Source organism: Pterocles gutturalis, unplaced genomic scaffold (genome assembly GCF_000699245.1).
Source record: "Pterocles gutturalis isolate BGI_N339 unplaced genomic scaffold, ASM69924v1 scaffold12629, whole genome shotgun sequence".
NCBI lineage: Eukaryota > Metazoa > Chordata > Aves > Pterocliformes > Pteroclidae > Pterocles > Pterocles gutturalis.
The window spans coordinates 599-17808 of NW_010128324.1; the positions used below are offsets into that span (position 1 = coordinate 599).

At 35.9% G+C, this 17210-nt stretch overlaps 1 protein-coding gene across 1 annotated transcript in view; it reads left to right on the forward strand.

Annotated features, from left to right (window-relative positions):
• Positions 1–1412: 1412 nt before the first annotated feature.
• The window catches only part of FAM92A1 (family with sequence similarity 92, member A1), a gene marked incomplete at its 5' end in the record, with an annotated part of 16721 nt that continues 923 nt past the window's right edge, over positions 1413–17210 (forward strand). The window contains 7 exons of the mRNA XM_010079587.1: positions 1413–1664; positions 4358–4426; positions 9136–9237; positions 10819–10824; positions 12546–12650; positions 13922–14035; positions 15375–15494. Of these exons, the coding sequence (XP_010077889.1) occupies positions 1413–1664; positions 4358–4426; positions 9136–9237; positions 10819–10824; positions 12546–12650; positions 13922–14035; positions 15375–15494 (768 nt within the window). The remainder of the gene's footprint in view (positions 1665–4357; positions 4427–9135; positions 9238–10818; positions 10825–12545; positions 12651–13921; positions 14036–15374; positions 15495–17210) is intronic.

Genomic DNA, 17210 nt, shown 5'->3' on the forward strand with positions numbered 1-17210 from the left:
TTCTTGAACCAACTCTCTTGAACAGTGTTCTAGACTGCTTGCCATGAAGCAGTGCAACCAGGTTTTTGCCCGCAGCAGAACTTTGGCTTGAACTATTTTTCCTGAAGAAAGGTGTTTTTTATTTGAATGGACTGAATTGTTGTTTAAAGTATTAAATTTCTTTCAGTTTTTCAAGTGTTGTGATATTAAGTCAATATTTAAATAATGGTCAGCATTTGGAGTTAGGATAGCTTAAGAAGAAGAAGTTTTAATTTCTGTTCCTCACCAAGACAAGTGGTACCACTGAATTCTTTTGCTGAGAATTCCAGCACTTCACATGAATCACCTCATGTAGACCACAGAGACTTCTCAGGATCCAATATCTGGCAGTTACTGTTAGCTAAATTATCCTGTAGTTGATTGAGTCACATCAACAACAGCTGGCATGAATTCTCTGACACTGATTTAATAGCATCACTGAAGCATAACCAAAGCAGGACCATCAAATGATGTAGGAACAGGAAAGCAAAATATCAAGTGAAATATACGAATTAAAAATTCAGAATTACTTATTTAGATCACTGATAATGAAACATACAGGCATTTGGTTCAAATAAAAAAAATGAACTCTATTAGTATAATTTGAAAGAAAGTAATTTGTTGGTGCGATTAATGCCCTTTCTGTGTTTTTAGATTTTTTACCTCTGTACTTGTCCATTCACTTTTCTTTAATTCTCAGGGATATTTATCTGCAGTTTGGTGTTGGTGCAATGAATGCCCTTTCTGTGTTTTTAGATTTTTTTACCTCTGTACTTGTCCATTCACTTTTCTTTAATTCTCAGGGATATTTATCTGCAGTTTGGTAGCTTTCACAATTTAGGAGCATTTAATACCTTTACAGATTTGCCCCTACTGCCTGATTTCTCCAACCATTGACTTGTCTGTTTAGATTGCAGTCTCTTGCAGGAAGCTGTATGACCCAGTCTTGTTTGAGACCTGTAGGTGTTACCACTGTAGTACCAACAGTACTTAACCACAGGAGGAAGACTTCCAAGCTGATTTTTGTGATTTGGGTTTTCTTCTATTGAATCTTTAAGTATAAATCACAGGTTTTTTTTTGTTTGTTATTCATAAATAAGCACATATTACATCACACTGTTAGAGCATTATCTTTTTAAGAATAGATCTCTGGTTTGCACTCAAATGAGATGAATCTTTATTTTTAAGTATAAATCACAGGTTTTTTTTGTTTGTTATTCATAAATAAGCACATATTACATCACACTGTTAGAGCATTATCTTTTTAAGAATAGATCTCTGGTTTGCACTCAAATGAGATGTCCAATTCATGTATAAATTATAAATAGTATAATTGTATAGTTTTTCTTCTGTATGTGTTGTAAACATTTGTCCACTTCTTATTTTTCACTTATTTTTCGTTGGCATCCAGGGACAATCAGACTAGACAAATACAAGATGCTGTTTCAAATGTGGAAAAACATTTTGGTGAATTGTGCCAAATATTTGCTGGATATGTACGTAAAACTGCCAGACTACGAGACAAAGCAGATCTTCTAGTAAATGAAATATATGCATATGCAGCCACAGAGACACCAAACTTAAAAGTTGGACTGAAAAACTTTGCAGATGAATTTTCCAGACTTCAGGATTATCGCCAGGCAGAGGTACAAAATTAAAGCTGTACATGTTGTGTTTGCCATCTGAACTTTTCAGTTACTTATCTGTGATTAAAAGGGAAAAGACATACTCAGCAGTCATGAGAGAAGCATAGGAGGAACCACTTTTAAATATATTAGTGGCAGAGGAGGATAGGCTGCCAAAGCATTCATCATATACTCTGCTAAAATAACTTTAGTGAAAACTGCCTGCATTTAGTCCTGTTGAAGTTAGGGAAACTATCCGTATGAGCACTCACAGAATTTGAGACAGAGCAAGTCTTTTATTGGTCTTAGATTTTGGATTATGATTTATGCTTAATAAAGTGTTCTTTTAGTTTTGTGACTTGAGTTATAGAGCAGCAGCTGGGGTAAAATCAGTTATTTTCCTTTTGCTCAGCCTTTTATCAGAAGCAGTATAGAAGAGAATACTAACTGGAATCCTTTACTGGCCTCACAGCCCCTCTGAGGTGCTGCTGGGGACCACTGTAGATTTCTACTAAGTCAACACAAGAAGTACAAACTTAATTTGGACCATGTGTGACAATATAGTCACTTTTCTGCTAGATCGTAGAATCATACAATGGTCTGGGTTGGAAAGGACCTTAAAGATCATCGAGTTCCAACCCCCCTGCCCTGGGCAAGGACATCTTCCACTAGACCAGGTTGTTCAAAACCCCATCCAGCCTGGCCTTGAACACCTCCAGGGATGGGACCTGAGAGTGTAAAGAAAGGTGTTTATGCCACTTACACATCTATGTGTGGGGCCAGTCAAACTGTAACTTATGATTCATAATTCCAAACTCTGAGATTTAAGAAACAATAAATTCATTCACATGTACTCAAACTAGTTTTTGGAGTACATATCTATTCTTTCTGTAGGGCATAGAAAATTCCCATTCATAGTTTTGAAAAGGTAAGAACCATTAGAATGTAAAAGAGAGACTAAAGTAGTTGACAGTCTTCATGTTTTCATATAGGACTATTTTTTTTAAAAAAAAGCAGCATTGCAAGTCATCTTTATGTATTAACAAAGTAGAAAGAAAATTTTTAAAAGAAGTTAATCTATGAGGTTATCTAGTTTACTAAGCAGAGGGTTTGAAAAACAAGAAATACACATGGATCTTTAACAATGTAACAGATTTTTAAGAAGTAGTAAGAAATCCAGGGGCGTGGATACTGTGATATTTTTTTTTCCGTAAGCTCTTATGCATCTGGCTCCAGCTGAGCCACACGTAGGTGCTTATACTTCAATTGATATAATAGCAATTTATCCCTCGGTTAATAGGGTAAATTTATATTATGGCCAAAGGTGTAGGTGAATTCAGACTGCATCATCTCTCTGTCCCTTTTCACCTTTAAGCTATGAATCTGTAATTTTGAGGTACCTATGTAACAACTTGAGTTTTGCTTATTTGGATTTTTAAGTGTGCTTTTAAAAATTCACATTTGGCTTACATCCTCCTACCATGCCTGTCCCCAAACCACCACTGTCCTTTGAAAGAGAAAAGGCAGAAGAAGCAGAAGAGAAGCTTTTAGCCTTTAGATCAAGTTCTCCTTTGCTCATGAAAACCAAATAGATCATCTCAGCTTTATTTCTTTTGGACATCAGGTTAATTAAGTTTTCATATATATTGTCCATGTGGGCAAGAGAAAATTAGCTTATAAGGCTAATTTTTATTGATTTCTGGTCGTCGGCTGCAGTTTTAGATATGTAAATACTGAGGTGTGAGGTACTTCCACAACATGGAAGGATAAGTAAGCCAGACGGGCAGGTTATTTGGTATGTCTACATCGTGTGCTTCATGTAGAGCCTCACTGCCCTATTCCATTCTATTCTAGTGGTAGTTGAAGTGAAATTGTTTGACAGCGCACTGGTAGAGTGTAGTAAAGGAGAAATATTTGCTCAGTTGACATAGATTTTGTCTGACTGGTGACTGCCAGTTTAGAGGGGAGTGTAATGTCTGTCCCTTCCTACTAGAGGTACGCACCTTGTCCCAGTTCGGACATAACAGCGATGAGCCAGATGACTCACTGGCCCAAAGTCATCAGCAGCAGCTTATGCTGTGGCCACTCAAGCAGTACTGTCCATTTTGATAAGCAGGCTGGTCTTATCTTATTGCCTGTCTGACCATATGTGACTGTTTTTCTGACGAGGAGAACTGAAACAAAAATTCACATGTACTCATCTGTGAGAGCATTCATGCATTTTACACAACCCGTTGTTGGTATTAATGTTTTCAGTACCTACAATGCTGCTTCCATTATTTTTAAGAAGTGTCACATTTCTTGCAGTATGTGTGATAGCAAAAATAGCTTAGTCCATAATCTATCAACAAGTGTAGAGCAAATACATTGATCTTTAACTGTAGATAGAAAGCTGCAGATCTCCAAGATGCAGTTTGATGTATTTAGTACTCGGTTGTTAGAATCTCCATGTTTTATTAATCCTGTTGTATTGCCAATGAAGAAAAAAAGAATTCCACTAGAAATCAGCTTGAGCTCCTCAAAATACAAGTGATTTACTGGTTATTTTAATTGGCTCTAGTTTTTGCAATATTTCTAAAGCCTCCATCCCACTATATTTTCCACCTATGTGGACTAAATTCCTTATAAGATGACTCATGAGTAAATTAATTGTTTCCTGTTTCTGTATACCATAGATGTGGATTATTTTAGTGACCTTGTGGTTTCTTTTGTAGGTTGACAGGCTTGAAGCCAAGGTTGTTGCGCCTCTGAAAAGTTACGGGACTATAGTGAAACTTAAAAGGGTAGGTTAAACGTCTGTTTTATCACAAGGTACATTTTGGTGGTCTGGCCACTCAGTTGAAAACTTCTGCTTTATGAGGGGGACTGCTTCTAAGTTTTCATGTTGCAGTAATCAGTCTAACTAAATTCTATAGTAATACATCTGAATCGAAGCTGTATATATGATGGAGGAAAAAGCATTAATGTGAAGACAAGGATATTCAGACACTTGGAGCACAAGTAAATGCTTAAAAAAAGCATTGTAGGTAGTGTGAAACTCCATGGATAGTGCAAATTTAGGATGTTTTTATTTATAAATAATGTCATTCTTTTTTAAATTATTATTATTCAGAGTTCCAAAAGGTGAATTACATATAATGCATTTGGCTCTTAGTCATCTATATGCTGCTTTTAACAGCTTTTCTAATTTAGAATTGCATTCCACATTGAAGTTCATAATGTAGAAGACACTTTTTGAAACTGATAATTAGGTAGTGGCCTGAATCCCTCTGTCCTGCAAAGTCATCAGGATGACCTGAAGATACACAAAAAAACTGAGATCTCTTCATTCAATGTATTCTAGAAACAGTGTGTATAGGGGTTTGAAATATTCCCACAAAATATCTGTAAATTTCTTTCCTCCAGGAGGGATAAGCTTGAGCAAGTAAATGTTAATAAACAGATACTAGTTTATGGGATGAAAGTAGTTCTTTGTGAAACTTGTATATTACATAGGGGATACCTTAATCCTGTAAATTCAAAACTGTAATTGATCTGTATATCTGTATCATAATCTAATTAAATCAAAAAGTAAAATTATCATTATTTGATGGTATTTTACATACAAAAATCTTACAGTGTGTTCATCATGATTGAGTACAGTGTGGCATTGCATCTCAAACTAGCATTTTTCACTTGGGTTTGTTCTTGTATCTTTCCAATACAGTGAAGAACCGAGTACAGTGTTTAGAACTTACTGCACAGCTATCACACGTGGTTGTTAGAGAAACAATGATGAAGGAAATGCATCTTGTACTTGAGTGGTACTCCGTGTGGTAGTCTTTAGCAGAGTTGTAGACTATAGTGCCTGTATCCTAGAATTTGGTATCTTAATAGTCACCCTGAAACCCAGTTTGTGAGACCTGGAACTGATTGAGTGTTCTATACAATATAAATGTTCAGGGTGGAAGACAAGTTTCATGTGTTTGTGGCAATAGCGTTGCTGAAGAGACACAGAGCAGTACAGCAGTGCTCCGAAGTGCTGAAGATCCTGTCTTGAGGTGCATTGCCACTGATAGCCAGTAAATGCTGAGGACAGAAGCAACCGAAGCCAGGTCATCCCTTGCCACAGTGAATGGCATTTCCTGTTTTCTTTGCCATTCAGAATGCCAGAAAGCATTACATAATATTTATCTTAGCTACAGTGAGTACAAGAGCGTTCTTAAACTGTAGATGGAATTAACTATTTTATCAATATACCTTTGAACTAAGAGAGACTTCACTAAAGATGCAGGCCATTAAATTTTTTATTTTTTTTTCCCCCTTGCCTGTTACAGTAAACCTTGGTTAAAACTTCAGCTGTCTGGTCTTCAGTTATCAACTCTAAACACTGTGACATTTTTAGTGAAAAATGAAGGTTTGTCACTCATGTAAAGCTAGCACAGGGTCCTAGCTGTAGGACTGCTTTACCTGTAATTACATTAGCTGATTAAGTAAAACCAGGCAGAACATGTCAATATAGCAGTTTTTATTAAGGGGATGTTCTCACTGCTACTTACCGGATCAGTTTCAGGGTGTACACAGACTGGTTCTGTGCTGTATCTAAAAATAACTGTTGCTATTTCTGGGGGGTAAGACATTAAGGTCCTGTGATACTAAATGGTTTAAAGAGGCCCAAGTCAATCATAATAGTGTTGTCCTTTAACTGCTAAAGCAATAAAATTGTTTCATTCACATGTCTTGGTTTACTGTGCCGAGCAGCTCTCTAGAGTAGGATTTGGCAGCTTCAGTGTAAGCTAGTGTAATATTCCTGTTCCGTAATGCAGCTTAAATGTAGGATTTCAGGATTTCTTTCTGTTTCATTGTTCTATATACTAGTTTTCACTTTTATGCTTTTTGGCAACTCTGTTCCTGGTTCCTTTTCTTCATATAAAACAGGACATCATAAAACCAAGGTGATCCACCTGCAGAAGAAAGGACTGGTTTTCTTTAATAACTTCAGTGCCTGAAGCAGGTAACAGTACAGTGATGAGGATCTGCCAGCTCATTGTCTGGTGGATGGACTGTAGCTGTACTTCTGTATGGTTTGAAATTAGATGGCTGACCAGAGTTCTTATGTGTGACTTGAATTCATAGTTCAAAGCTTTTAGTAATTTTATGTTCTCTGTATCTGTCCTTTATCTCACTGGCTATTATATTCCATTCCATTTCTCCTTGTGTGTAATTAAAGCATGTTTTCTAAAAACACATCAAATCTTGGTCTGAAGATGCTGGAGGGGAATGTAGTTTGCGGTAGTTAGTGATCAGTTCATGTTTGTGGTGGTTTGTTTTAAATGAAATATTTCACCTAATCTTTGGTTCTTGTTATATGTTCCACTGAGATTAAAGAGCTCTGTGATGCTCTGTTTTTCCTGGATGAAGGTATTTAGATGCTAGTAAAACCTTAATTCTTTCACCATAATGGCATTTTCCCCAGCTTTTCAGTAATTTTTTTTATGTTTTAATGTTTTTTTTTCTGCACCCTTTTCAGTTTTTCAACATCCTAGACAAAATATGTGTGTAACTGTGCCGTATCTTTTTACATCCAAAACTTGTATGTAGCTCTGCCACTACAGCCACAGTAGCACCAAATCTTTGTCAGGCTTTGGCTGGCACAGAGAAGTATGTTTGGCTGTTGTTGCTACAGAGAACAGAGGTAGAGAAGGGAACAGTGCAGTCCCTGTAGGTATTTCCAGAGTCACTATGCGCTAGAAAAAAGAATACTGAATTTTATAATGGTAACTGTAGTGGTTTCTTTAGCATTCTCAAGTATACTTCACATGAAAGTCAGAGAACTCTTTCAGCCACAACGTTAAATCTGATTGACTGTTTTAAACGGGCCTAGAAAGTGCTGTTAACAGGGCTCAGTCATTAAATAACACTAAACATTCAGCTGTGACCATTAGATACAAAACTGCTTTGTTCTATGGCAAAAATAAATATTTTTCTCTTCTCTTTTTCTACCTTTAATATTTAAAATGTAAACCATGAAAAAAGTTTTTTCTATTATTCCTTTTCTTCCAGCTGCATCATTTTCATAAAGGAGAGAGTCTTTTCCAGCTGTCTTTCAGATTTGAGGTGTTGTAAATTCCATTTTGAAAGAACAGCAATGAAATTAGTTTTGATGGGCTAAAGATGCAGTTGTTTTTGTTATCAGAAACCAGCTGTGTCCCTAAAGATGAAGCAAAATGACAGCCATATACACAAGGACATACAAACAGACAGTAAGGATAGAAACAAAGAAGAAACTGTTCGTTTTGATCCTGACCTCATGTGCAGAGTCATTATTGAAGAAACAGCACTTTGACATGTGGCACGCTTGTGCTTGTCTCTGACTAGTGATCTGGTCACAGGATCGTTCCCCTACACAGAACTTTGGAAAGAAACACATTCTTGGTTGCATGTCTTTCTGGGTGAAGGAGACCTACAACCATGTTAAAATTATGAAATACAGGGAAGGAGCACAGACAACTTCCCAAGATGGTAGTTTTTAATAGCTTTAATCTACTCCATTCTGGAGTGGTAGCCAGATGGGAACTGCTCTTTTTAGAGGAAATGATGGTTTGAAATGCATGCCCAACTTATGCCTCAGATTTTGTAAAGACTGATTCCTTTGGGCTGTATTTCTGCTTGTTCTAAGGTGCTGCTCCTTTAAATTAGAGCCATCAGAATTAATGTAATTTTCCATACCAGGGTCAATGAGTGATAAATATCTGACTGATAATTTTAGATTCCATGTATGCCAAACTACTTGCAAAACACAGATTTATAGCACCAACAAGGATTTGCGAGTGGTATGTTAGCATTCTTAAATTGTCACAGATCTTCCTAGAAGTACACCTTATTTGTCCCTTGGAAATGAAGAACAAAAATATATCAATGTTTCATCTTTTCCAGATACCTCATTACTATGATGTATTTTGTTCCAAATGTATTTAAATACCTGATTAACTGCATTATAAATATGCCATTCAGCCCTTTCAGCCATGGATTTTCTATGGCACCTTATGCTCTGTGTAGCAGTTTTGTGTTCCTCATAACTTCGGATTGGTACTGATGGCTGCCTGTTTTGGTTTTTTCTTACTGGTTTATTTGATGCCACTTTTCAGTTCTAAATGCCGCCTTTATTCCATTGCTAAGCCAGGAATGGGCCTGTCCTCTTACTGCTTTGGAGATCTCAGCTTTTGACCATCTATTGTACTTTTCATGAAAAGCTGTAAATATCCTTTTCTTTTTTCCCCCACATTTTAAATTACAGTGTGTGTTACAGAGAGTTGTGCAAGGTGCTAAACTCTCTTGGTCCCCATTGACTTCTCATTCATGGGATCATTTAACAGGATAAGATCAGCAAAATCTGGTTTTGCTTAAAGCAGAAGTTTTGGTCAGGTTTTCTAGGCAATGCATGTTTGAAGAAAAGTGCATTTTGTATTATCCTAGATCTATTTCAAACATGTCTAAAACATTGTATTTTCAGGATGATCTTAAAGCAACTTTAACAGCAAAGAACCGAGAAGCCAAGCAACTATCTCAACTGGAAAAGACACGTCAGCGGAATCCATCAGATCGACACATTATTGTATCCTGCATTTCTAGTGGCTATAAGAAATATTTTTAAAATTTCTCGGGAATTAAACTGTTGCCTTTAGAAAGTAGTAAGAGAAGAATGCTCTTTAGAGGGAGTGCTTCCTGTGTTGACGTTGAATCTTTTCTTAAACTTTATGATGAGCTACAGCTTATAATAGCTACTTTGTTACTCACTTCCTTTTTGAGTGGAAAAAAAACCTATGAAGTTTTTGATACATTTGTGTAAGAGAGATAGGCATAGATTGCATCTATGGGAATTTGGAGTTTTTGGAAAATATTTGTAATGAGACACCTCCTTTCTTACTTTTGTGGATCTTTTGTTTTATTGTTTTTCTCACGGTCATTTTGGTAGTTGTTGTGCTTTGTTGTACCTAGATAGGGTATGAGTTCCCTCCAACCGTGAGTTGAAGCGTGAAAAGTTTCTAGTGACTGATGCATGGGACTGCAGAAAGAGAGAAAATGATTGTGATGGTCAAAACCCATCCAGGAGAATTAAAGTTTATATTTATCTCTGCCAAAGAATTCCCACTTAATAATAATCAAATCAGTTAAATCAAGTGATGACTAACCAGAGTTCCTGATGTAATAAAGACACATTATGTCAGCTGTAGGGTTAGAATTTGAGCTGTGACGCACAGTTCTCTTCCATTAGAATTAAGGGAGTAAATAAGGACAGTAAGCGGTTGTCCCCAAAGGTAGACTGGTCCCATTTTTTCCCTCTTGTGCTAATTCCCAGTTGATTTCATGGCACCCTAGCTTGTTTCTTCTTGTCTCTTTGCTAAGCTACTCACAAATATCCTTCTGTGTCCCAGCTTCTTGTAACACCTGCATTTTCTGTACTTAAGAGCTTGCATGTAGAGTTATTAAATCTCAGTACAGTCTGGTTTTGCATATGGCCAAAGGCACCAAATGCTACATTTTTGCATTTTAAAGTGATCTGCACAAAATGCCTAAGAACTATCGGGAGCAGGAATACATTCATTTGCTTTTGAGGATGTGTGCAGGTCAGCTTTTGTCTGAGAGAGGCTTCACCATGTTCACTGATAATAGCATAGGCTCCAGCAGTGGTTCTTTTGTTCTTGAGCAATTGTGATGTTTCAGCAGCTAACAACTTTGGCCACAGATAGCAAAGGATCTGTACTCGCTCCCAGATTTCAAGTCCATCTTATAAAACCTTGGAGCTTTGAAAAGAAAACCTTAACAGATTGGTTTTTTTAAAATATAAAAATGCATTTTTTAAAATTAAAAAAATGGGTTTTTTCTGAAATGGTCTACCTAGGTTGTCTGATTTTTTTTTTTTTATTTTTTATGTTTTTAAAAAAAAAAACCCTCAGTCCAAGACAAAGAGCTGTCCTGAAATATTTTGGCTTGGATACTTGAATTCTGACAAAGCTATAACAAACTGTAAGTAATGTCTTACAGACATCTTAGTAATAGCACCCTTGAAGTATACAGAAGTTTTGAAGTATCTGAGGTAAATACTTCACAATATATTAAAAGTAGAAGTGAAAACAGATACGTTTATGAATATTGACTGTTATTTTGCCATTTCTTCCTTTACCAATATTTCCAGTCACAGGTGAGTGCTTCAGAAGAGAAAATACTAAACTGCTGTTGTGCAAACTCTGCAGGTTCTGCAAGTTCAGACATTTCGCTCCACAACAAACAAAATTCCTTTCCCAAAGCATCTGCACACAAGATCTAGCCATTCTGTTTAAGATGGATTGAAGAGATATATTTGGTTATCACAGAAATAACACATGGTATTTGTATGTGTAATGGCTGCTTACTCATAACAGCTGCCTTAATTTACAGAGAGTGACTGATTATAATAATTGAGAATACAGAAAATGTCTTTTCTTATTGATTTTCCCTCCTGTGTAAAATCAGGAAAGGGAGGTGAACATGTGATGTTGTTTACTGCTAAAGATCATGACCAATTTTGTTTGCCCAGTAACAGCAGAATTGCTTCTATGACTTTAAATTGTTTTTTGTGAGGAGATTGTTTCAAGTTGATAATCCTGCAATATAAGGTTACCAGATTTTAATCAAAGAAAAAGAAGTGATAGACCCTGCCATATGCATTAGGTTTCCATACACATATAACACTAAAAACTAGATCATGGGAATGGGCCTGTGGTTTGTATTTCCATTTAAAAAAAAAAAAAATTCCTCTCTAAGTTGCAGTGTTGTAGAAATGGGAAGAATCCCATGTCTTGATTGTAGCATACAATTACTTGGTCCATCTACTATTTCCAAATCCCAGGACAGAATATATTCCTGATGATACTCATTGACAAGAGCCTGTAAGTAAATACTGTCTTGACTAGTCTATGATGTTTGACCAGTGATGTATGGAAAATAAAGTAAGTTTAGACCCAAATTTTGCAGTCTTCAAGTGCAAGCTCTTACATCTTTACATCATTATTTTGTAATAGTACAGAGTTTTCCGATTTTACTTAACCAGAATAGCTTCAAGATCTTTATTTAAATGGTAGTGTGCATTTTTGTACAGTTCATAGTTATATCTAAATAAAATACGTATGTAAAATGCTTTTTGTAGTAACAAAATAAGAAAAATGGTGTCTTTATGCATTAGGGGTTGGTTGGTGTGTCCCCTTCCTGGTGCTCTGTTGAAGATTTTTTTAATAAAATATTTTAATAATATAAAAAAACTAAAAATATAAAATACCTAGAATGCTTTTGGATCTAAAAATTATATTTAGTCTGCTGATTGAGAGACTTATGGGAGAAGAGCATTAGTTCCAGATGCTAGTCTACTGTCTGTTTAAATAATTTATAAAAACTCAGTAAGATGAGGTTCAGCACATGACACTGGAAAAGATTCATTCTAGACCCAGGAGTTTGATTTGCACTTGAAAACAAAGGAGGAATCTTTTCCACTCATCCACCAGTCTGGCCTGTGCACTCCTGCCCTCCCCTTTGCACCAGCTTAGAAAAACCCCTGACTTTTCTGAAGGGTTAATTCCCTGAACCCAGTCACTGTGTCAGTGGACTGTCAGGGCTGGTTCAGTGGAATTAGCAGAGGAGTATTACAGAAAAGGGATTAGGGCAGTGGGAATTTCTCAGTTGGCTACAACTAGACATTCTCCATGTTTCAGATCATAGTCACAGTGGTGTAGAAGGCATCTTTTTCTTAAGCTACAAACAAATTTACAAATACAGTAACACAGATACGTATTGTATTGAAAACCCAGACTTAAATCTTTTCATGGCAATTTGAGCAAATATCTTTGTATCAAATATAGGATTAATTTCACCTTTGTGTTACTTCACCAGGCTGAAACTGAATTGCAGAGAGCTTCACTGGATGCAACTCGAACAACTCGGCAATTAGAGGAAACCATTGATAATTTTGAGAAACAGAAAATAAAGGACATAAAAGTAAGTGTGTTCACATTTCAGTATATGACATCAAGTTTCATCTTCATAATTTACTATGGTTACTCTTTGGCAAGATTACGAACATTTAGTATTAATTTAAGCGTACATAAATAGAAATCTTGTGGTATTCATGAATATTTTGTAATCCAAATATGAGCTTTGGAATTAAAAATTAGTTCACTACTCTTAACAGTTTATTGAATTCAGAATTCTCCTGTGTCAGATTGTTTACAATCTGCACCTTCCAACAGTTGCTGTATTATACTTCACTGGTGACTGCATTTGTTAGTGGAATGATATATGTGGATGAATATCAGCAAATTAACAGAAATAGTAATGAGTAAATAATATATTTATCCATGCTGAAATCTGTGTCGATTACGGCAGGTAAAAGTTTTACTGATGCAAAAAGCACCAAATGCTTAGTGACTGCAAGTAATCAAAGCTTTCATTTCTCTCTTAATGTCAAACATTTAGTGGCTTAAGTCCCAAAGCCTATAGTGTCTGAAAAACACTTACATTATGTGATCTTAAATTTAATTATAAAATTGCTGAAGTGAGATTCTTTTCTTATTGGGGGGAAAAAAACCTGCAGACTAAATAGGAAAGAATGAAAGATGGTTGAAAAACCCAACCAAACCAACCAGTACTTGATGTTAACAGTAGTATGAAAAAGATTGTGAGTTCTGAAGATGTCATAATTAAGTATTTTTTTAAATTTTGTTTTATAAAATATATAATTATTGGGGAATTATAGATATGTATAGAATTTACAAATAATTTATCCCCAACCTGTTAAAAAAGATTGCCATCAATAAAGCAAAAATTCACTGACTACATCTTGTGAGTACATATTAGTTCAAAGCTAGTCTGGATGAGGCTTTGAGCAACCTGGTCTAGTGGAAGGTGTCCCTGCCCATGGCAGGGGCGTTGGAACTCAATGATCTTTAAGGTCCGTTCCAACCCAAACCATTCAATGATTCTATATCAGGGAATATTGGGTGAGTTTTCAGCATGACATTTTATTTACTCCTAATGAGTCTCTTCTTCGGTCTTCAAGCATTTACTTAGAATTTAGTAAGAAATGACAACTGCATAAGTGACAGCCCAGCCAGCATTTATGTTTAATTTCTAAAAGTCACGTCCAACTACTTGAACTAGGTATTGTGCAGTCATATAAACACCAATTACAGAATTCTGTAATTTCTTGTATTTGAAGTGGAAATGTACTTTACTGCATTAAGAAAGCCTTTGTTTTCACTTGCTTTTAGAACATATTTTCTGAATTTGTAACTATTGAAATGTTATTCCATGGGAAAGCTTTAGAGATATATACTGCAGCCTACCAAAATATCCAAAATATTGATGAAAATGAAGATTTAGAGGTAAGAGTGATTAAGATTTGCTTTTCAATTTACTTACTACATGAAAAGAGTTTTCACACTTTAGGGATAGACACGTCCCAGGCAGAAAATGGCACATTGGTTTCAGGTTCCCAGAACAAACTTCTTATGTATACCAAGCCCTTTTTTGCACTTCGCCAGCAGAAGTGTGCACGTTTATAAACTCAGAGATTTTAAAAACAGAGAACTGCAGTGGCAATCTAACCTTTGCCACAAAATACAGATAAGAGACTTAACAGCCACTCCAAGCGCAACTAATCATAGTTCTTAAAGAACACCTCTGCAGTGAATCTTGCTGTAAAGATGCACAGGAAGAGAAAATCTTAGACTGCTCTAAATTAATAAAAAATCTCTTTCTTCTTTTTATTCTGAGTCTTTTTTTTTTTTTTTGTAAACCTTATCAGTCCTAATTTTATTTTTTCCGTGACATAGCTCAGGACCAAGGATGGCAGTATTCAGTTAGCACAAGACACATAAAATCGTGATTCTTCAGTGACAGTCACATTTGAGACTACTTGGTATTTTTACTTCATTTAAACTATGCCATGGCAATTTTGTACTACTCTAGTTTCATAACTAAAATGTCATGTGGCACCAATTAAAAAATATTCTTTAAGTCAGTACTTTATCTTTCACAATGAAATTTCTAATCTCACTTTAAATTTCCTGTTATTTTGACAATATTTACTTTCCATTAAAAAACTGACTGACCATAATTCCAGCATTTTCCTTGACTTATTAATAACATCTTGCATGAATAGTTGTATTATTTTCAGGCCCTTAATCCTATATTTACTCTTTTTGGCTATTGGAAAGAACTTGCAAATATAATGGATACTACTGTCTACCCTATATCCTAAGGGTTTTCACAATTCTTTTTCTTGAGCTGCACATCTTCTGAACATTTCAGATAAAATTCCTCTGATGCAACTGTGACTGACAGCAACGTTTTGCTTGTCAAGGGGCTAAGAGTTCATCTCTCCAAGAAACGGAGAGCCTGAAGGGAGTTGTCGGGGTTCATACCTCTAGGTTAGCCTCAAACTCACCTACATATGTTGGTGGGAAACCATTGCAGTTTTCCACTCGTAAATCACCCCCTCAAGATCTCTGAAGAATGTTTACTTTGACTATGTGTGTTGCTACATCCCAGGCTGAGTAAACATATTCAGCTAAAAGTGATCAATCCAAACTACAGTTGATGTATAGCTCTAGAGCAGGTTTAACTGTCCAATGCTGCTTTTTTGTTAGCTTCAGCCTTGCTGATGGTTAGCTTGCAAGTGGTATTGTGGCACACCAGTCACAGCTTTCTTCATTTCAACAGGTTTTTCGGAGCTCACTTTATCCACCAGACTATCAGTCTCGCTTAGACATAGTTCGTGCAAATTCAAAGTCCCCCCTGCATAGAACTGGCTCCTTAAAATCTTCACTGAGGACAGTACAGGTAAGAAAGAAAAATTAAATGCTAGATCACTGTATTGAAAGAATGTCTTAAGCAGAGCCTTAGCTAATAATGTACGTGTACATGGATCCACTTTACTCAGTTCAGGACATTTTAACTCAGACTCGCGATACCTCCTAGCAGCGGAGCAAACCCATTACCAATAGACCTTTCCTTGTATAGTCTGAAAATTCACAGCAGGTGAGGAAAAGGAGGGTGATAAAAATAAGTGAAACAGATGGAGAAAGTGCCACTGCTTTTGAACCAGCTAGCCTGCAAAAATCTTTGACACGTGTTTGCAGCAGCAAACTTGCAGACATTGCAAAATGGCTAAATTATTTTAAACATGACTATTGCAGATATTTAGTTTTACACAAGTTCTGAAAAGGCTACTTGAGTTTTCACGACAATCCTTTTGTTTTATGCTTTACTTGGCAGTTTATCTTCAGCATTTTGTTTTCTTGATTCAGGTTGGCATGCTATATTTTAGACAGCAAAAGTGAATGACCTTTTCCAGATATTTTAAATCAAACTTAACTACATAAGTTTTATCCACATGCATTTAATATAGCCAACTGTTTTGCACCTGCCCTCTAAGATAGACAAGTATCATTTTAACCATGGTTGAAAATGTTTGTATCTAGGTGTTCCAACACTGCCGGCTGCGTAAGACACGAGGAGAGAATTGCCATGCTTTCTGTAGTAGCACATGCAGCGAAACACAGTTTAACAGCTTGAGCAAGGATAGTCATCAACTACATTCAAACTCAGAGAATTCATTTTTACATACAGTTGTTTACAATGAGCAACAAATTATCAGATTCCATTAATTTTTTTAAATTATTTTTTCAGCATTAAGTAATCAAAAATTAAATTTTCAAGTACTGGTATGTTCTAGCTTTATGGCAAAGTAACATATTTCTAAACTGCCTGATTTCATTTCTCACCTTCCCTGCTCTGATTCAGTTAGGTCCTTAAGTTAGCCATCTTACCACCACCTCACTGCCATCAGTGATAATATTTAATTTACTATGTAGTTAATGACTGCATGGTCAGAGGTACTTGAGTAGTGAGCAGAAAAAAGCCTTAAAGCCATAATAGCACCTTTTATTCCAGGAAAGGGGAAGGGGGAACTTTTATTCAGAAATGTGATTTAAGTTCTGCTTAAGAATTTCAGATGCTCTTAACTAGAGAAAAACCTGGAAAATTAGTCTATCCATTGAAATGAAGCTACCTTAACAGGCTCTGCAGCACTCCTTAACCTCCAATTACAAATCAGTGTCATTGTCTTTTTTCTTCTTTCACAGAACGAAAGATTGCTGTTTAGGCATTTATAGACTCAACCCAGCTTTATCCAATGATTAGCTCCATTTTCTATTATGTTCAGAGATTTGTAAGCAAGTGTTTGCTTCAAGCTAAATTATATACTTTGTGAGCATCAACAAGACTTAAGGATTTTTCTGCTTTCATTAGTTCAATGATTGCAGTTTGCTTTATGCACACACAAAAAACTTTTGTTACATACATAGCTGTATGAATTTTGATATCTCAGAAGTCAATTTAATAACCAGCATATTTAAGCACTTTTAAAATAGGGCATTGTTTAAAAAAAAAGGCAAGTTTTGTCTTCAGTACTGAAGTTTTATTATGTTGCTGTATGTGAGAAAACTCAGGAAACAACCAAAATTAGAGCTGCAGATGCCCTTAAGAGAACTGCTG